Source organism: Miniopterus schreibersii, assembly GCF_964146895.1.
Source record: "Miniopterus schreibersii genome assembly, chromosome: 2".
NCBI lineage: Eukaryota > Metazoa > Chordata > Mammalia > Chiroptera > Miniopteridae > Miniopterus > Miniopterus schreibersii.
In genome coordinates this window covers 133,369,903-133,392,020 of record NC_138102.1, presented here as the reverse complement: position 1 = coordinate 133,392,020, position 22,118 = coordinate 133,369,903, and the positions used below count along the sequence as shown (strand labels likewise).

Here is a 22,118-nt window from a genome sequence, read left to right as displayed (position 1 = left end):
GAGCAGCTAGCCAGCTCCTCCATTCGGCAGAGTGAGAGGGGGAAGGAAATTGTATTGCAGGGAAGGGGAGGAGAGAAGTGGAGCCAGGGAATGCTGATCTCCTGGTGGAAGAAATCGGCATATCCCTGAAGCTAAGTATAACCAGGTGTGAACATCAGTGAATGCCAGGTGATAAAAGAAAAGATAGCTGGGGTCTGCCCGGCTTTTGAAGCCCACTGCCTGATTTCTGAGGCCTAACCTGGGACATAGTTCTTTTAACAGCCTACCATACACTCTCAAGTACTCCACACATTATGCACAGACATGTTAGGAAACCTGTGAGTGCTGCTTCTCCTCCTAGCACCGCTGGGCAATTCCCAGCATGGTAAGCCTGAGAGTTGTAGAAATGTTGGGTCGACCAGAAAGCTGCCTGCTGGTAATGTAGTAAGACAGTAATTAATGCTCTGGCATCAGATGATTAAATATCTACCAGAGGAAGCACAGTGGCCCCACAGAAGGGCAATGTCTAGCTCTTCCTTTTTGGCACTGGCATGCCAAAAGGCTCTGACCTTCAGACCCACACTATTCAGGGGTAAGAAGGGTGTATGCAGAGCCCAAGTTCATGGGACATGCAGAAGAGGTCTGACACGGCATCCCCAGGGGCATCACTCAGTCCTCAAGCAGAGGGCGAGAGGGTGCAGTTGCCTGGTTACCAATAAAACCAGTCCTGTGGCCTGAACTACCTTAGACTGTTTGAGAGACTGTTCACAAGCTAAGCATCCCTTCTAGAGCCCAGCACAAAGACTGATTTGTTGGGTCTCTTGTATTTGATATTTACTCAATGCTTTCTGGAGACAAAGCACCATGTGAAAAGCATGATGCTGAAATGTACCGTGGTTTTAACAACTCCATGGAAAACCCTAAGGGACTACTGATGGGGGATAATAATGATACTAATAATAATTATTACTATTGTTATAGTAAAAAAAAGTACCCAAACATTTATTGAGCATTTATTATATTCCAGAAACTGCACTTAGTATCTTACACACTTATAATCCTTCTACCAACCTTATTATAGATAAAGTCTCTTATTATACCCCTTTCACTGATAAGGGAACAAAGGCGCAGAGAGGTTGGGTACTTCGTTCAAGGTCACACAGCACTATGACAAGTGATAGAGCCAGGACCAGAACCCAGCTAGGCTGTTTCTAGAATCTGTGCTATTAACCACTCTATTACTTGCCCTACCACAAGAGTTCTTATCTGTTTTATATACAAGGTCTTTGTGACATTATTTTGTTTAAAAGAAGGATCTGAAAAGTAACTAGTATAGTCTAGCCATTTTTTAGATGACCTATTATCAGTGAGAACTGGAGCAGCCCATTTGGAAGAAGGACCGTATGTCCTTGAAATATCGAGAATGATGGTTATGATGTGCCAGTTCAGATTCACAAAGAACGTGACTGAGAGAGGAGAGAACAAACTATTCATAAACTTTGTCATAGAAAAGAGCCAAAACTTTTGCTTCTAGGGTGTGGGAGGGAGGGAGGGGGAGCAATGGAAAGATGAATCTGCATGAAAATTAATTGCATGAATCCAATTTTTGCAGGCAGGCCTGGTGGCCCACAGTTGGGAATGAGTTCCCATTCTGCAACTTCAAAAGGCTCTTTATCACCTGGGCTGCCTCTGCAAGAGAAAAGCGGCCAAGCGCCGGGCGGCCAAGCCCAGCCTGGTGCAAGGGTCAGGCAGGCTCTGGACCCAGCAGCCTCACTGAGGGCTTCTTGTGCCCGAGCTCCCTGGGAAGCATGACCTTGACTTCACAGCCAAGTCTTGCAAGAAAAAGAAAAAAACCTTGTTTGTCACATGCCTGGAGGCTTTTGAAAGGGCTTTGCTGAAAAGGGATTTTCTCTGTGTTACTGAGAGACACCCACTGCTTGCCAAAACATTAGGTAAAAAACAAAACAAAAATCACATTAGAGCTGTCTAGCATGCCCCCAAAGCACCTGAAGTTAATTGTCAACTGTATGCAGCCCTCCACCAACACCAGAGTGTTGCTGGCTTGACTTCGGCATGTTGTCCAGACCTACTCGGGTAAGAGGCCAGAACTAGTATTTGGCAGCACTATTGGCTAAAATGAGTTTGCTCCACCCTGGAGTCCCGAAACAGCTCAGGAATGTTCTCTAAGTTAAAAGCACACACTTCACATCAGCCCCAAAGCTAATGCAGCCCTTTCATACAGGTCAGCTACACTGTAATGCAAAGCTTATTTACCTTGCATCACATTTTTATTATAAACTAAGCTATATTAAAGTGCAAACTATAGTATTAGTAGTAACAGCAGCAATAATAAATATTAATAACATTAAGTGCTTTCAGTATAGTAGACACTTGTCTAAACACTTCAAATGCATTCCATCAGCATGTCATGTTCAATGCTTTAACATGTATTATATGTTTTACTTCTTTATTTTATTGATTACCAGCCCTCCCCCCGGCCCCCCAGAATTGCAAGCTCCATTTGGACAGAGCTTTTTGTCTCCATTATTAACTAAGTTTCTAGTTCCCAGAACAGCATCTGGCACACAGTGGACATGCAAATATTTTTTAATTAACTCATTTAAGCCTCACAATGACTATTTTACAGATAAAGTAACTGGCACAGAGAATGGTTAAGTAACTTGATCAAGGTCACACAGTAAGTGTTGGAGCTGGACTTCAAACCCAGGATGCTTGGGTTTAAAGCCTGTACTTTTAGTCAATGCCTAGTCTTCCATACTTTCTATTTTAATACAGACAACAGCTAACATATATTACTATGTGCTTACTATGTACCAGACAAACAGGATAATTATCTTACATGTGCTGTTTTGATTAATAGAACAGTTCCCCACAAGAGGCTATTATTATTTTAATCAGATAGATGAGCAAACTGGGTCTGAGCAAGATCCTCTACCTTACCCAAAGTCACGCTGCAAGTTGTACAGCTAGAATTCAAACTCAGGCCGCAGGAGTTCCAAGTGCACACTCTCGGTCACCACCCCATTCTGTGTCCTGACAGTCCTCCACCCAGAGAGCCACGTGAGCACTTGAGCTAAGGGTTTCCCCCAGCCACTCTGGAAATTTTGTTTTAGATTTGTACCTCATTCTTTATTTCACATTATTCTTTTTAATAACCCACATAAATCCTGGGTTAACACAAACGATTACCGAGTCAAACAGCAGCGACATCACTCTGAGGTACGAAGCTGACCTGAATCAAAACCATGCTGAGCCGTGACCCGAAAAGAAGCCCTCCCCCGCTCAAGGGGAAGGAATGCAACCGCTCCTGAGACTGCGAGGCACCAAAACCTTAAAGCAGGGGTCTGGGGGGCCACTTCCACTTGGGTAGGTACCAGAGAGATGAGTCAAGAGAGCCTGGGGGGGGGGGCAGTGAGGCAGTAGAGGGTAAGTAAGCAGTGGGCTGCCCCGAGCCCCGTCACCGGGGCAGCCCACGGAGGGGCAGGTGGCAGTGGGGGTAGCAGCAGTCCTAGTGGTAAAGGTAGTACTGGTGATAATACTCGTGGTGGTGGCGGTGCTAGGGGCAGTACTACTAGCAGCAGTGGCACTGGTCGTGGCAGTCCTAGTAGTGATAGTACTTACTAGTGGTAGTAGTCGGTGCTGCAGGTAGGCAGTGTTTTAAACACAGGGGTAAGAGAGTTGCTTCTCGTTTGCAGGGCAGGATGCAATACTGAGGGGAAACTGGTGCCCACTGGTCAGATGCACACACAGCCACTGACCTGTGAGCTGCCAGTTCCGAATGAGAGATGGGCTGAGCTATGAAAAATGCCTACCCTTAATATCCAGGTGACAGAGCCAGCAGAAAGGGCCTCTGAGGCTCGGAGGAAGTGAGGGTCAGTGCTGCACCGTCCGGCAGCTTTCAGGTGGGCTCCTCTTCTCAGGAGGCTCAGATCTGGGGAAACCCTGCAGCACAGGCTCTCATCAGAGCTGGCACCAATGGCAACTGAAATCTCTGGGCTCATGGTTTGGGGCATCGTACCTATCTTTTGGGATCTAAGCCAATGAGACAAGGGAGGAAAATGGATCGAGGCCTCAGGATACAGGAGGCTGAGCAGGCCAGGCCAGTCTCGGCTGCATGTCATTTAGTGGGCACCAGATTTCAGGTGTACAACATCCCGAGGTTCACAAGATCTTGGTAACTCTGCTTGTTTTCAAAGCAGGGAACGGAGGCTCAGTGAATGACAGGAATAGCCTACAGTCTGCAGTTTGGCACAGGGTTGGAGTTTATCTCCCAGCCCAGTGCTCCTCCTCTATCTCAGAGGCAACTAAGGGCGACATCAGACCTCTGCACTCCGAAAACCTTCATTTCTGTGCTTTAGAGTTCTATACTTACACACACTGTTTTATGTCCGTAGTGTTTAAAAATTTCAACCAAGGAGCCCGGCCAGGCGTGGCTCAGTGGTTAAGCATCGACCTAGGATCCAGGCGATCAGGGTTCGATTCCCGGTCAGGGCACATGCCCAGGTTGCGGGCCTGCAGCCGATCAATGACTCTCTCATCATTGATGTTTCTATCTCCTCTCCCTTCCTCTCTCTGAAATCAATAAAGATATATTTTAAAAAATAAAAATAATAAATAAATAAATAAATAAAAATTTCAACCAAGGAGAAAACGAAGTCTTCTCCACAAATTCCCAAGACAGGGAATGCTCAGCAAACCTCCAATGGGTAGGAAGAGCAGAGCAGCAGGTATATAAACCATTCTACAAGATGTATAAACCATCTTGTAGGTGTATAAACCATTTTATACAAGTCTAAGAAAGAGCTGATGTTGCTAAGTAGACACTGAGCTAAATCTTGGGAAGTGAAGAGCAAAAGTGGGTGACACCCTGGATTCCGGTTCTGGCCTGCCACCGGCTTCCAGGGGGAACTCGAGAAAGGTGATTTCTCTGGGCCTCGTTTTCCTCATCAACACAAAAGGGGATTTGGGCCAGACCAGGAGTTACACCAGAATCACTGGAGTGCTTTAAAGTAAAGACTTCCAGCCCACCTTCAATGATTCTGAGTGAGCCTGAGAATAGGGGCCTGACAATTTTTTAATACCCCAGGTAGGTCCACAGATGTCTGCACTAGATCAACAGAGAGACTGGTAGATGGATAGACAGGTGGTTAAAATATTAATATGGTAACTACAGAATTTAAGAAGTGGGTATATAGAGTGCATTGTCTCTCGACTTTTCTGTATGTTTTGAATTTTCATAATAAAATGTTGAAAGGCAAGCAAATAAAAAAGGGACAAATCCCCCAGGTGATTCTGATGTGGAAGCAAGTTTGGCGTCTCTGGAGCAGGTCACTGGAAAAGGGAGCTGGCGTGAGCACTCACCCACATCTGTTCTCATGTGCTGAGAAACTGCACAAGAGTCTTCCAGGAAACAGACAAATAACAGACCCGTTGCTTTAAAAAAGGTATATAAACCATTCTACAAGATGTATAAACCATCTTGTAGGTGTATAAACCATTCTATACAAGTCTTTAAAGGCTTGTATAGATCCAACTGTTCATAAATTTACAGAAATCCTTAGGGTTTCGTGCACAAGATGGAATGAAGGCTTTAGAACTGGAACTGGGGAGCCCACTCCATTATTTGTAGAGTCAAGCAAGAGAGAAGGGCTAATGCAGAGAGGACCTGGCGGCCATGGCCGTCATCACGGCGGCACCGGCTGCTCCAGAGACTGCCTGGGCTCTGCTTGCACCTCTCTGGCGTCACTGCACCACTGTCTTGACTGTCCATTTCTCTTCGGTCCTCAACACTACAAGCACATGCCTGGCTCAAGGCGTTTGCTGTTTGGTATGCCAGCACACACTCCCCCAGAGAGCTGCTTGGCTCTGGCCTTATCTCCTTCAGACCTTTATTCAAAGGCCACCTCCTCAGGGATGCCTTCTTTGGTTCTCCATCTGAAATTTCAACCCACCCAAGACTACTGAGCCCTTCCCTTGTCCTATCTTTCTCTCTAGCCATCATCACCATCTAGCATAGTCAATGTTTCGCTTACTTGCCTTGCTTATTGTTGGTTGTGCTGATTCGTGTGTAAGCTCAGCAAGGGCAGGGGGTATGTTTAGGGTGCCTGCGACAGTGCCTGGCGTGAGGGTGAGTACATGAAGGAATGGTCCCATGCCACACTCTGTCCATGGCCTGCGTGCTCATTTCCTCTAATCCGCACCCCGAACCTGAGGAGTGGACCAGCTCTTACACACATGGGGAAGCTGAGGGTTTCTGCAGAGGTGAGAGGGCAGCTTTCTGAACTCCAGCACCTCCGGCTCACCCCATTTCACTATGCTATACCACCCAAAACGCTGCTCACTTCCAGGGGCTGACATCTCCCTTCCTTGTTTCTTGCTACTAATAGCTACACCACCTTGATCCTGGAGGGTTTGTCGACTTGCTCAGACAAATGAGGGTCAAGTTGAAGGTTAAACGCTCATCTTGTGCAGTTAACTCCCCAGAGCAAACTAAGCACCTGATAACCACATACGCACAGCAATGAGGACCACTCAGTGAATAGCAGCTCCCGCCCTGAAACCAGACAGACCTTTTCCACTGATGATGGTTCCCTGAGGCTCACAGCTCACAAAAACAAGTAGGGTCCCACCAAAAATAGCTGTACCACTAAATGACCCCCAGTGCCAACCAAGTTTTTCCAGTGATCCTCACAACCACAGCAGTGACTCTGTAGAAAACAAAGTAAGGGGGTCAAGCCACAAGACTCTGTAGCAAGAGATGTTGACCTGAGAAGGAGACTTGCTGGTATAGTGTACCACCAGTCATTCCAGAAGCCAAAGAACACACTTACACGTGGAGTTTCCCCTTCATTCACTAAAGCCCAGTGATTCTCTGTTTCCCCAAACCCTGCATTTGTCCATCACATGGCACTGGGAATGGAGACAGAGGAGTGTCTGCCTCATTCACCCACCATGTGTCCCCAGCACAGGCCTGGCTCAGGGCTGGCATCGAAATATTTGTTGAATCCTGCTCCTCCTGCATATTAGTCAGCACACATCTTACCTTCACTGGGGGGCTCTGACAGTATAATCCATGCACAATGACTCATATAAGTTTAACATAAATTAACTTAAGATGGATTGAGACATATTTATTAACGATTTGTCTACAGTAATAATTTTGACTCTATTAAGGATGACCTCAAAAAGAGGAAGTGTGCGTAAATAAAAAATAGACCGAAGAACTACAGTTTGAGAGTAGATAAGAGGCTAAACTATTAAATTAAACTGGTCAGTTTAAATTATTAAATTGAACTGTGTAGGCCATTTAAAAAAATCTCAACATAACTACAATTTAAAAATAATCTCAAAAGAACAAAAATTGAGATCAAAAAATTAGTTTTAAGAAAATGATAAAGTCATAAAACATCAGTATATTCATAACCTACTTAATAACACCTTTCTTCTTTCACATTAAATGAAAATTAGTTTCCATGATGGACTTTATACAGACAAATATTTGGCATGCTGTTTACTTGTAGGCTTTTTCATTATCATATGTGTTTTTCTCCAAGATAAAAGTGGATCATAGTGAGACGGCTATTTTTTCACCATCTATGACCATCTAAGCCGAACTTACTATACCTCTTATAGAACTAACAGTGACAGAGATAAAGAAACAAAACAGGTCATGGTGTTTGGGCTTTAAAAAAGATACTGTGGTAGCTCCCTCAGCTCAAGGGGGGGAAATGTGACAATGAATAGAGACCCCATCACTCCCTGAACCTAGTGTGAATACCTTTCTCAATGCCCAATGATGGCGGAAACTTTGTCCCTTAGGCCTGGGGACACAATTTGGCCTATGTGGACAAAAAGGGGCTCTGTAATAAATCTGACTGAAAAGTAACCTCACAGGGCAATCTGATCATAAATTCCTAACTGGGCAGGTCGTGGTGGGTAGTCATGCCCCAGGCCTATACCTTCTTTAGTACAAAGCTTCTCTTTGCCTTAAGCCAGCCCTGTGCATAGTTCTTGTGCCTCTAGGTTAGCATTCCTCAGAAATGCCAGAGTAATCCTCTTTTCAGACCCTTTGGAGACATAACTACCCTCAAGGGAGCACATAATCTTGTTAAATATCTTGTAATCCAATCATAGAGACCTCCCCCCCCCCAACCCCACCCACTTTCTCCCCCCTCCATGTAATCTTCCTCACACTCCCTCCTTAATTCCAAATGTACAAAAGAAACTGCAGGCTGTCCTCTAGGTTTTCTCAGTCTGCTGAGGTCTCACTTCCAGGCATGTCTTCTGTCTGATTCAAATAAACTCTTACAAACATTTTCTACAGGTTTGGACACTTATGTCGACCACTACTACATTCCCCAGCAGCCTTCCTGGCTCCTCAGGACGTGCCTGACTCCAGCCAATGGGGAGCCTGCAGAGGTGCTGTGTGCTTCTCCCGGGGGGCCATGAAACTTCCTGAGCTCTCTGTCTTCTAGTTCCCTTCCAGCTGACTGGATAGAGCGCCCTCAGAGACCTTGGAAGCCAAGTGTTAAAGGTGGAAGACCTTCCTTCATCCTAGGTTCCCACAAGCCTGCGAGAGACATGCTTCTCTAGTCCAGTGAACGTGGGGTCTTCTGTTTCCACACTTAGCCTACCCGAGATACCACTGTACAGCAGAAACACTTGTGCCTTTCCATATACAACTGGGAGGTCATTCAACTCATAAGAAAAAATAAAAATAGTCACAATATTTTTAATAGTCTCCTGAAATGGTAGATATGGTGCTTCATGGGGACCTTGAAAAGTCAAATTACTTAGTAGAATATTCTTGCTAGGTGGTAATACAGTTGATGCATAAATATTTTCCTGAGGAGCAAACCCACTATTTTCCACAGCAGCTCGCCGCGTCTCTGGGCAGTTCCCACCGGGTACCCACAGCTCTTGAGGAGCTTGCACTGAGCACAACAAGAACAGCAGTGAACTCATTCTGAGCGGCTGCTGTGGCCCTAGCCCCGTGCTAAGAGCTTTCCACACATCTGCCCATCTAACCATCTCCATTTACAGATGACAATACTGAGGCCCTGCAAACATGAGATTGGTCTGAGGTCCCACACAACTAACAGTGGCAGAGCCAAGATCAACCCAGACAGTATGAGTCCCTGCTCTTGGTCACCACTCTGCCCTCCTGTAGCTGTCACCTCTTTGCCATATTCATGAACAGCAAGCCTTACCACTCCCATGTCTGCAAATACCCAACAATCTCTTTTATAACCACACACGTTATTTTTTCCCCGTGACTGGAAAAAACTCTGATTTGTTTGCGTTTTCAGCATCCATTCAAACGTGGTTCCAAACCTCTCCACTATGCTGGTCTCTCTGTGGAAGGATCCTGCTCAGTCGTGCGCATGTTGAACTGTGTCACTCAGAAAGGGACTTCACGTGTAAAATCAGATTAATGACAGCACTTCCCCAAAAAGGTCAGTGTGAAGATTAATTAGGTTACTCATGTAAAGCCCTAGAAATTAGAAACGGCACTTGAGACAGAGTAAACCGGCCGAAACCGTTCGCTATTATTCACGCTGTTCCTCAAATGCAGCGGCCTCCAGGGTTACATTAGGTTCTGGTGTCTACACCACACCACTGGCCAGGCGGAATTCACTGTCCACTTAAGTACAGTTTTTAAAAAATGAAGCCATTCAAAAAAAAAAAAAGGGAGGGGGCATCGGTAAGTTTAAAATCCCCTATCCTGGCAGTGTTTTTTTGGTTTTGTTTTGTTTTCTCAGATATTACACTTCACCTTGACTGTGATTAAGCTTCCCCTGATTAAGTTCAGCCCACCTTCCCAGGCACTAAAGGTCTTTTTCAATCTTGTTAGTTCACCTTACTTGGTTTCTTATCATCAGCAAATTGCAAGATTGGGACCTGAAAATCCTGGTGTGGCCTGAGTGCCCCAAAGATAAAGCCGTGACGTTCTGTACTAGTAAGTTCCCCCTGACATGGACTCCCTGTTTCATCCTACCTCAGCAACCAAGGACACATAATGTCACTATCAGGACAATCTCATGCCACTGTTCGCAAGTGCAAGTATTCCACTTCTACGAGCTCCATGAGACTTCCCAGTCTAGCCCCTCAGTGGGCTAGGAGCAAAGGGAAGTTGTAAGAAGTGTAACTTGGTTGGGATGGGGGAACCACAGCCAAAGCTCCACTGTCTCTGGGGCCCAACCATAAGACACCAAAAGTTCACACAGAGTCATGCCTCCCCCATTTCCGATAAGGAAATCATTGCCTGCTGTCAGCTGGGATAGGGGCTTCAGAATGACCCAGCAGTCAGTGGGAATCTGAGATAAGAAACTGGGTCATGCAAGAAATCCTTACCACTTTTCCAGGACAAGGACCTATGTTCCAGAGTATCGGGCTGGCAAAAAGGAATCCACAGCCAGCTGAGAGTAGTGCAGGTGCCCTCCCACCTCAGGGAGCAGCGTCAGAAAGCATTAGGGGAAACGCTGCCCTAGAGGCTCCCCCGATGCAGGGCGCTTGATAGTATTCGGAGTGTGCCACTTTAGCCTCGGGCCAGGAACAACTGTAACTTTTAAACCCTGAGGCTCCTTCAGGACCCTCTCAGATGCCCAGGGCAGACCCAAGAGCAGTGATTCTTACTTACATCGGCATCACCAAAAAGGCTTGCTAAAATAAAACACAGATCGCTGGCCCACCCCTGGGCTTGATTTAGTAGATTTGGGGTAGAGGCCTAGAATTTACTTTTCTAACAAGTTCCTAGTTGCTACTGTTGCTGGTTTGGGTGTCGCACTTTGAGAACCACTGACTCAGGGCAAGGGATATCAGGGAGAGGTTTGGGGAAAAAAATCCAAGGGGAGGAGGCAGGGAGGAAGTCCAGAGAGGAAAGGGCCAGTTAGGTGCCCTTTGCGTAGACAGCGAGTGGCTTGATAGGAAAAGACTTCTGAATTGACACATGGTCTCTATGTCTTTGCATATATTTGTGATCCACTGGTACTAATGTTTTCTTTTTTTCTAACCCTTCTACAAGTTATTGGTATAGCTAAGGGATAAGGTAAATATATACTAAAAATATGGGGATCATGCAGAAAAAAGGTAGAAATAGTGATTCAACTTTCTTTGTAGAGAATGGTGCTTAATTTTGGTTTCTTTCAAAGAAAGTGAGAGGTGTGCTGGACTTAATGTAGTCACTGGAAGATCAATTATACTTCTGAATGCAAGGGAAGGTTACTATCAAAGCAGCAGCTCGCTGGCAGGTATGGAGAGACGAACCACTGATGTGCAACGAGCAGTTTCCGGAAGGTTCTATACTGGCCACTTATGTCCATGAACATAAAAAGGAACAAATAGTTCTTTACATTCACGTAGACAGTTGCATCATGTTTCATTATCTTATCCCTTGTGAAGGGGAGACATCTGAGAGAGAAGACACGACAGATGTTTACCTGGTTCTGAATTTAGAAACGTGAGTCTTATTTTACACCTAACTCCTATCCTCAGGAAAATTTGGACTTGCCAGAGGAATACACCTCTGAATGACTAGAGCGCTTTAACTTAAATGGAGGAATAACTGTGGAAAATTAAAATGAGGGAAAGAGAAATGAATGAAACCCAACCTGGCTGGACTTAGGGCTTTGTTTAAAGGACAACCTGTAGGTTGGCTGTCCACTCCTGCTACCCAAAGCTGCTTCATGAACACATTCGACCTCCGTGCCCTTTTCCTGACCTTCAAGAACGGGAAGATGGCCCTGTGCTCCCAGAGCCTGTGACCCTTTTTCAAAAGTCGAAAAGACCCTGCGGCCAAAGAAACTGTAAACACGACAAAATGGGGGTCTGAATTTGTGGCAGTGATCATGTATAGGACAGTCATTCAGGAGAGCCAGAAAATGTTTCTGTTATTTCCAACAGATGGCCATCAAAATGAAAACACAAAATTTAAAATGGTCTCATAGAATACTGGCACCTTTGGAAGGGGACGGCAGCCCTCACTTTGAGGAAACATCATTCCCTATATCATCAATGAATGAACTGGGCCACCCACAGCTTAGATAAGCTTCATTACTACAATGTATTTAAAATAGTTTCTAGTGCAACCCCCACTCACTACACCCCACAAACTATTTTAAGTGAAATCAAGGAAGCCACTGATTATAAGGAATGCCATTATTTTACATACAAACAGGGAAGGAAAAGGTTCACTAGAAACTTGATTTTAGAGATGTTAGAAGTGAAAAACAAAACAAAACAAAAACTGGCATGGATGCGAAGCCCCACTGTGCAGGGCGCAGGCTGAGCACGTGGTGCTCCGATTTCAGCCTGGAGCTGGACGTTGGCCCTGCTCCCTCAGTCTGGGACACGGGGCAAATCACTTCAGCTCAGTGAGTCTCAGTATACGTATGTGATATTAGCACTGCCTGCTTCTCACTACACTGCTGAGAGAATTAAACACGATTCTGTTACAGCATTTAACGTGTGCCTAACACTTATTAGCTGTCTTATTCCTGCTGTTACTGTAAATCTGGCGAGAGCAAGATTGTGAGTTTCACAAATATTAAATGGTCTCTCTAATGTGAATGAGTTCACCTAGCCTCAGCTGCCAAACCTTCAGACACTGTTTGAAATAAGTAGTAATGGCTTTGCCTGCTCAGTGCCGTAGCTCTAGAAACAAAATGAAATTATCGTCTAAAATGGAGTCAGAGCATCTTCTTAAACTGAAGAATCAGGCGGAGCCCTAAGGAGCGAATGACTCAACACAACGGGTGAGAGTTTGCATACTGCTTTGCATGACATTTGCATGCTACCAGTTCATTTGTGCTGGAAGTGGAAAGCTGCCCACCATCTGGTTCTTCCCCAGTCCCTTATGATCCCCTAGGTGTCGAGCTGGCTGCCTTTGCCTGGGAAAAATGAAACAATTGGCTTGCATTAAGCAGTTACCGCATGCACCTCCAGGGCTGGTTACCTGGGCTGAGGGGAGAAGAGGAAGTCTGTCCCAGGCTGGGGACCAGTGACCTCGCATCACTGTGGACCATCCTACACTGAGGGTGGTCTCTGACTCAAACACCAGGCAGCCACATACAGCGTCAGGCTTCACCTGGATTCAACCCCTGGCACAAATGCACCTACTGGTGAATCAGAAGAGTCACAGCGAAGTGGCTTAGAAAATAGTTCATGACCACAGGTAGCTTCCGTATTAAACCGGCACAAAGCTTCTCCTCCCTCCCCCACAGTGTGACTAATCATGGGGTAGTGGGACCTACAGCAAAGATTTGCTTTTACTTTCAAAACTGTCAAGATTTAAAGTAAACATGTGGGAGCCAATATCTGGCAACAAAGAACAAAAATTAGCACTTAATTAATAAGAACCCTGTTGCCAGAACCCTCTGTCAGTTTAACTCATTTGTTTAAATTGAGCCCTCAATTCATGACTGCTTGTCCATTGTGGACCTATGTTTACACAGGTCCAATCGAAATTCACTAAATTGCTGTTTCTTGGGAATAACTGAATATTTTTGTAAACTCAAGTACTTATAGTATGAGTATATAAACTAGGCAAAGATCCTATATAAGATAATATGAAATTTCTATTGTTTATACAAGGGCTGAAAAGAGCACCCTAATGAATAAATGTCCTCTGAGTTACCCTTTGGACGGTGCATTCAGATACTAACTCATAGTTCTCTTAGGTTTCTCTATGACACATGACCCATAAGTGAACTGCAAACCCAACCAATCAGCCATAACAGCCCAAATTCATATCCGGATGCTGGGGCCAGGAGATTAAAAATGTAATTAAGCTTAAGCTCATTAGGTTTTAGAGATGCTATTTTGTCATAGGACAATGTTTTCTTCTGGGGCTTTTACAGCTTTAATAAAGATATAAGGCTTTTTAAATGATTGGAAATAACATGTAAAACATTATGCTTTTACAGACACTTAGAAACATGGGAACCTCAGTTACACTAAAATTTCAAAAAGTGACTCCAAGAAAGTTAAAATAACCAAAAGAACCACCTTTATAACACCACTTCACTGTCCAAGAGTGTCACTCCTCATAGGGTAATTGTTAGAATGCCAGAAATTTTAGAGATTTACTACAATGCCTACCACCATTTTTATAGGTGAAGAAATAAAGATCTGGTCGAGAAATTGGCACTTTAAAAATAAAAGCAAGAGTCCAGAAGATGAATACTCAGGACTGGCAGGTGCCGGACAGGGGCGGAGCTTCTGGGAAGTCGGGTGAGGAGGCCTGGTTGGCCCAGTGGGGGGCTCAGTGATGGAGCTTAGAGCTTTGAAGAAAACCATGTTCCAAAATAAGAAAAAGGCATTGGGGAGAAGTTGTGTCTATAAAAGGAACAAACAAACTTAAAGACATTCTAGGACAGAGTTGGGTTACCTTCTGAGTCTGGGGTCACCTGGAATGAGGGGTGGGTCTGTCCCAGGAAACAAGGCCCTCAGTCACCACCTTGGTCCCTGGAAGGGCTAGGAAAGCAAACTCATTTCAAAGGACACGGACATAGGCATGAGACAGAAGGTGCACATGAATTCAGTGCTACTCAGAACAGGAGGGAATTGCCTCTTTATTTGCTCATCTGTCTCCCCAAAAGTTTGAGATCCGTACAGAACAAAGGCCCAGAAACTGGCTCCTCAGCATGTGTGTCAAAGGTCCCTAAAGACCGAGAGTTCCTGTTTTTAAGAAAAAAGGGGCAGCGGATGTGCTGGTTCTCCTTTGCTTGCCCCACCCCAGAGATGCAGTGGTGGCCTGTGCCTGTGCCCCGGCCATCTGACTTCTATGACCTGCACTCCCTGGGCCACTTGTCACCTGGCTCCCAGCTGTGCTCATCCCTTGAGAAGCCCTGGCAAGGGATGGAGGGCGGGAAGAGAGAAGTCCAGAGTATTTCTTCCTATTCTCTCCCGAAGCTCCTGCCCAGGAGCCCTCCCCTGTGGCCCCAGCCTCCTGGCTCTGCTGCAGCATTTGCTCCTGGTCCCTGCAGGCCTGGGGTGGGAAGCACCTTCTTGGGCCTCACCACTCCTGACTGGTTCCCTTTCATTTCTTCACTCAGTTGACTCTGACTCTAAACTGGAGTCTGTCTTTTGCCAGGACCCTGAAGCGACGCTAGGGAATGGAGGCCGTGGGATAAGCACGGCGTCTTATACAAAACTGTATGTTGAAACTGAGATACCCTATAGGGCAGACTGGAAATCCACATATTCTTTAAATATAAACAGACCTTCAAAAACATCCACCTTCAAACCCCCAATACTGCTGCCCTGGCAGCTCACCCTCCCTTTGGCCTCCAAGATCTTCAGCGGCGAGGCTGGGAAGAGGCGCTCTACTCGGGGGAACGGAGCCTCCTTCAGACTCTACCTGCTTTGGAAGTGGAGGTACAGTCACGAGCCACATAATGACGTTTCGGTCAACGTCGGACCACAGATGTGAGGTGGTCTATAAGATCACACTGTACAGCCTAGTGCGTAGTAGGCCATCCCCTCTAGGTGTGTAAGTGTGCTCCGTGATGTTCACACAATGAAATCACCCAACAACACCTTTCTCAGAATGTATCCCTGTTGCTAACCATGCATGACTGCAAAATCAAGGTGAGTGCCTTGACTGCCTGAGGGAGCTGGTCTTCCAGGCTTCAGAGGCAGCAGCCGCAACCTGATGGGAGACGGGGAGGGGAAGGGAGTGGGGGCAGACTTCAAGGAGGACCAGAGCACGTAGGTTGCTGAGAAGAGGCATAGGACCTAGAGGGAGAGGCAGGAATGAGAGCATCCTAAGATCATGGCCTGCCGGGAAGTCACTCCTCTAAGGACCCCGTGGTTCGAGTACACGACTTTCATTGCTTTCAGAATGAAAAGTCAGTCCTCAGCAAAAGTCCTGCTATAAAGTTAACATCTTTTGTTACTAAGTGGGCAGAGAAGTGTGTAATACGTATGAGAATACTTTTCACAAAGTCTGTAATTTTAAAATTCCCCACACCTAAAGTGAGGACACATCAGTTATTTAAAACAAAAGTGAAACACAAGCTGATCTTGTGCCTCATAATGCTAGAGAGCTAAGGGTTAACCACAATCTCCTGGCCTTTCAGCTGAACCTGGAAGAGAGGAGAAGGCAGCCTCTAAGGGCATGTACATAAAAGGAAAAACTCGGGGCTTCTGGGAGGGGACAAGGCAAAGTCACTGAGCAGAAGTGGAACCAGCTGAGGAGTCTTCCCGTGACCCTCCAAACACCCACTTCATTCAAATTCCTTTCCTCCCTGCTTGTAATGCTCATATAAGATGCCTTTGCTAAGCTTTCATTAAAAATCAGGTTCCAAAGTAAAAAAAAAACATGTGGATACTACTGGGTTAGATTAATTGTAGGTATATACTATATATGAACTGCTACCATGGACAAGTAGAAGACATTGGAGACGGCCTTTACCTTTAATACCAGCCTGATGACTCTTCTTAAATGCATTTTTATTCAGATGGAGAAGACATATCCTTATCAATACCCAATTCCAAGTGGAATTATTTTATTTCCCATCATTTTTTTTTTTAAAAAAGATAAAAATGAACAAAAGGCAATAGAAATCAGTAGGAACCAGGAGGCTAGTTTGCTTACCTGCTGTCCCCAGCATTTGCTACATACAGCTTCCCCAAGAGGCAAATGACAATGAGGGCTGTGCAGCCACCAGATATGTTATATGAACTCCTCTCTCGTTCTATCTGTAAGTCCTGGAGAAGAAAACAAAGTTAGTGCTGGATTGTAGAGAAACTCGTATCAAAGACTTTCTTAGCATCGCTCCCTAAGGGTCTCAATGTGCTTCAAAGGGACAAGAGAATCCTCAGTACTTGGTACTTGATTTTCTGCCACCTAATGAGCATTTCTGGAGAGGACACTGGCATAAAACTGTGGCCTGCCAGACCATCTGTGGACCAGAGACAGGAAGCAAGGGATGGCAAACAGACATAATCAGGCAAAAATGAGAAGATGCATATTAAATATGCATTTAATAAATAGCATAGCTTATGGAAAATTCAGTCTTTATATGGACTCCCTGAGCTGCCACGTGGAAAATACAACAGAGGGGCTGAGGATGCCAAGTACTTGGACCTAGCCAATATTTTTAACCCCAAAGTCTCTGATCAACAGTTTCTTTTACAGCTAGGTAAGAGAGGTGACTTGAAGGACTGTGACCTCTATTCACTGCAGACAGGAGTCAACCTCCTGCCTTACTGTCACAGATATAAGCTCCTGCATCTGGTCTGACTCCCTCCTCCCACAGTGACGCACGTGCACAGTAACAGTCAACTTTGCTCGAGCGCATCCTCTATGTCAGGGAGTGCACGAAGCACTTTACACACAGAATCTCATCTTGTCCTCACAACCAGATTACTAACCTCACTGTTCAGATGCAGAGAAGCGGGGTGACCTGCCCATATTTACCTGGCTGGAATCTGGATTCCAATTCATCTTCTTTTCCTCCAAAGCCTACATTATTAGTTGCCACCTAACAAGACCTCCCCAAGAAAATTAAAAAATAGAGCAATACTTCTATTGACAGATATGCATCATCCTCAAGACAGATGTCTTTGTGAAATTCTAGGCCACTGACAGAAGAAAGGGTTCCGTCATCTCAGAAAATGTGAGTTGAATTAGGAAAATAAACCAAATGCTGGCTAAAATGTCCAACATTCCAGTAGCAATCTACAGGGGGTGGGGGGAGCAGAGGGAGGGAGAATGCGGGCTGGGGATAGGTACAGAAGAGGAAGAAACGGTGCCCTGGCTGATTCTGCGGGTGCCACTCGCAGACCGAGGGCCAGGGCACTTTTGTTATACTTAGAAATGCACAAAATTAGAGCTCAGTGGCCTCAGCCAGCTCCTCATGCAAATGGAGAGAGCATTCAGTAACCCAGCATTTATCAACAATTGCTTTACTCCAGGGGCCAGAAGTTGTGATATGAAGCTAGATTAACCACCAAGGAGAAACTGGAAACAGAAGCGCCTGAGCTGCGGCTACAGGCTGTGAACAGTGTATTGGTTAAAAAGTTGAAGAGGAAAAAAAGCACAAAGACAGGAGCTGGGAGAAACGAACACACTGGGAATGAAGTGGGGAAGGGGGAAGGCAGTGGGAGTGGTGTATGTGGGACGCGACAGTTTAGAAGCAAGAGAAGGAAAGCCCAGCACGGGAGTAAGTGAACAGCAGCCCAAGGCTCGGCCACCGGGCGCGCGCGGCTCACTCTTCTCTGCTTGGTCCTCTCACAAGACTTTCAGGATCAAGAGGATCCTGGCCGTGGAACCAAATCGGAATCGGCCCATTCCCCAATGGATCTGGGTGAAAACTGGTAATAAAGTCAGGCACAAGTCCAGGAGGAGATGCTGGGGGAGAAGCAGGCTGGGTCTGCGGGGAATCGCACAGGAGGGAAGCTCACACCTCTGTGCAGCACCCAGGATGCCTGCGTCTTACCAAGTCACTGAAGAGACCACCACTGTCTGGGCAACTGGGCGTTTTTATTGGAAAATTATTGGAAGAATGATTTTTCTTTTTGTTGATTTTTTCCTGCATTAGTAGGTTGGTTCAGTAATAAACATGTGAGGCCTTTAAAAAAAAAAAAAAGCTGCACAAGGGTCAAGCATGAGGACTACCTTCAAGGATGATACTGGATTTTAAAAATTTACTTAAACTGTATAAATTAGTTTTCTTAAAGGACTGTCCTGAGGATTAAATTAGATGGCGTGTGTGAGGGGCTTAGCAGGCCATCTAGGCCCTCTCCACAGCCTGAAAGCTCCATGGCTGAGAGCAGAGACCTCTCTTAGTCCCTGTTAGACCCTCAAAACCTACACCGGGCCAGATAAAAGGCAGTTTAAGGAAGGTCTATTAAGTGGACAAATAAAGTCATCCATTGAAAACTGCCTGGGTTTCAAAAGGATTCCCCCCACCACCTTAGCTCTGCCGTAATAAGAGAAATGTGTTCACGATTCACAAACGAACAGCTTACAATGCGAATAAAGGCTCACTGAGGGAAGTCAGCAGGAACCCACACTTCAGTTAAAATGAAGTCACATGACCAGAAAGAACGAATGGTTCTCAGAACCCACACGGGGGGGGGGGGGGGGGGGGGTGCAGGGTGAAGAGCGGAGGAGGCCTGGACAGCAGCCGAGGGCTGTCGCAAAAAAGTGGGCGAGGGGAGAAAGCAAGCATCGAGCCCGCAGACGTTTTGTCTGTTTAACTTCCAAACTCCGCATAAACCAGATCCATAACCCTATCCACAAAGGAGTTTGTGGGTGGATTCATTCATTTTTTCACATTTAAATAAATACTGTAAAGTTGATACTATAATAGATACACATTTCATCAAATTAACATATAAATTGGTATGTGAAGTCCACACCCAATTATTACTGTTTTTTATATGTTGGAAGGAGCCGCTCTAGCTACAGAAACTACCCTTTCACATCCAGAATCAATATTTGTTTAAATACCTCAAGTCTGGATGAAAGGCAATTTTTATTAAAAATCCCCAAGCACCCACTGCTTGCATGCCGTACGTGGACTGGAGCAGGGATGGTTCCAGACAGACTTAAATCGCGGGTGCGACCCAAAGTGGGGGAAATGCTCTGGCACGCAGAGTCCACGGCGAGACATCCGCTGGGACTCAAGTCTATCCTGTATCGTACGTGCATTATCATGGTTTACATCACGAGAAAATATGATTATAAAATTATGTAATCCTCCTTAAAATATCGAGGAAGAGTGCTCAGCACTAAGATTTTCTGCTACGGTAGAGTTCACATTTGCCGTAATTTTTTGGGAAACATTCCAGTTAGCTTGCCCAGTTACCCCTTGCTATCACATTAATAGCGATTCAATAGTTTTTTCTAATTAATCTCATCTTTTTTTTCATCTTTTCCTGTGTTTCAACTACTTTCTCTCTAGCTCCCCCAGCATAAGGAATGCTAAACTTGGCAGCACTTTCACATACATAATGGACCAAAGTCTAGCCGTGTGTTATCCAAGAAACTTTGCTATGTTCGTGCTTTCCACCCCCACCTCCATTTGTGTAGTAACATACATGTGAGCAAGTGCACACACACACCCACACACATGCTTTAACTACATGTCTGCTCTCTGGAATCACAGTGACAAGGATTTGAAAGCTGTGTTTCCACAGACTTCGTTACCCTGAAGGATTCACTGACATTAAAATACACTCTTCTATTTCTCCTAAAACTGGGTGTAACTAGAACATATTCTAAAAATAATTGCTTCCCTCTCCCCTCCCTAGAAGCTAAAATAGCACATTTATTTTTTTCCTACACCACCTACTCCTCTTTGAAAGATGTTTCACAAAATCTTAGTACTGAAAGGAACATTAAAGGACCATCTGGATGGTTCTTTTACTACCAGATCTAACACGATAAATGAAGTCAATAAAGACATATTTACCATTAATCAACTACCTATTCTCTTCAAACTCTCAACTTTTCCATTTAGTTTAAGTTTCTCACACTCTAGGTAAAACAGACCAAAAAATGCATAGTGTTTTTTTTAAACCCTCAGGTGTTTGTTTGTTTTTAAATCAATGCAATCATGGGAAAAACTGCCCACTATTTTGAGTTAAACAAGGACCAATTTGGAATAGTTCCTCACTTTAGCTAAAACTATTTGGCTAAACTATTTTAGCTAAAATCAAAAAACCTCAAGACATAAGTCTAGCAAAACCAGCAAAAAACATGCTCATATTATCATTCCTTTTCAAATATGGTCTAAAAGGATCAACTTAAATGACTCAAGAGATTCATCTAATGAGATAATTGATTTATCTGCTCAACGAGAATCCTGCAGGCCTCTCAAGGCTACTTTCTACTTAGCAGGGCTGATTTATCCTGTGTTATGTCTGCCTAAATACTACATTTAACCTAGGTTTATCTCTAAATCAAAGAATGAACCCAATTTAAGACTGGGGCTTTTATTTTGCTCCTTTTTGTTGCAAGAAAGAGTGGGAACAATGAAGGGAAAAAGAGATGTGTGTCACATGAGACTAATGCGGCAGGAAAGAATTGCAAGACAGCAAATATACTGCTCGAGATGGTTGTAATTTGGTTTGAAAGTCCCAGAGATGATGCAACCCCCGGATCGTTCTTTGTTTCCGACCAATTTCAGGTTGCAAAAAGAAAGCAACATCAGGCAGCACAAGGGAGCAAGTGTTGGGTAGTTTCAATAGGACTTGGCAGCTCCCCCTAAGTCGGTTAAAACATAGTTCTGAACACATTGCTAATAGTGTCAGTCACAAATAATAAGATTCTGCATGGTTTTAGTATCTGAGTCTGATTTCGGTTTATTCTTAGAACAGGGCAATCTGTCAGCCAGGCAACCGGGAAGGAAAAACCCAGTGCTGCCTGATATTGCCACCTGCTGGTTCTTAGTGGAACCACACGCTCATTCCCTCGGAGGAGCTTCTGATGCACCAGAAACAAAGGCGAAACAAAACTCTAGCTTAGGTAGAGGCAGACACGCAGGTCCACAGCTCAGCCATAACATGCTAATTTTTAAAACATAAGGACATCTAAACTATAAATAAGCTTTGCATTCATTCTCCTCTTTTCCACCACAGTGTCACCATATGGTTTTACCAACAAAGCCAAGCTGAGTGGTATTTCCAATCATTTACTCAGTAACAGGTTTTACAAGTTAAAATGTTTTCATTTTTCTCCCTCATAACAACCAAATTTCTAGAACATCCTTCACTGTGGTGAGGAATCTATACCAGTACTGAAAAGGAAATAAGACAGAATTTTAAGATTCTCCTGCCTATGTCCAGAAGTCAAATCCTGGAGGTGGCAGGCTGACATGGTTCTGATTCCTCCAAGGGCAAAGGTCTCCTGCAACTGTACCAACAATGGAAGCAACTTCCATTGAGCATCTGAAATGCTGATTATTCTACCCTGTTTCTGTAGGGTGGGAAAGTAGGGAGGACCCTTGACATCAGGCCTGACAAGTCATTTGTTTCATTCACATCTATCATCTTGGGCCAAGCAACCACCTAAACACAGTAAGTGACAAAACTCAGCTGCTAAAGTCGGCACTGTTACAGAGCATTGACGGGAAGCAGAACCGAAGTAAGCCAAAGGCTTCTGAAAA

At 44.9% G+C, this 22,118-nt stretch overlaps 1 protein-coding gene across 4 annotated transcripts in view; it reads right to left on the bottom strand.

Moving 5' to 3' along the window:
- Positions 1 to 22,118, bottom strand: part of PPM1H (protein phosphatase, Mg2+/Mn2+ dependent 1H) — a 270,856-nt gene that overhangs the window by 131,325 nt on the left and 117,413 nt on the right. For all 4 annotated transcript variants that reach the window (XM_081129750.1, XM_081129752.1, XM_081129753.1 and 1 more), the window contains exon 4: positions 16,598 to 16,710. In XM_081129750.1, coding sequence (XP_080985876.1) covers positions 16,598 to 16,710 — 113 coding nt within the window. The remainder of the gene's footprint in view (positions 1 to 16,597; positions 16,711 to 22,118) is intronic.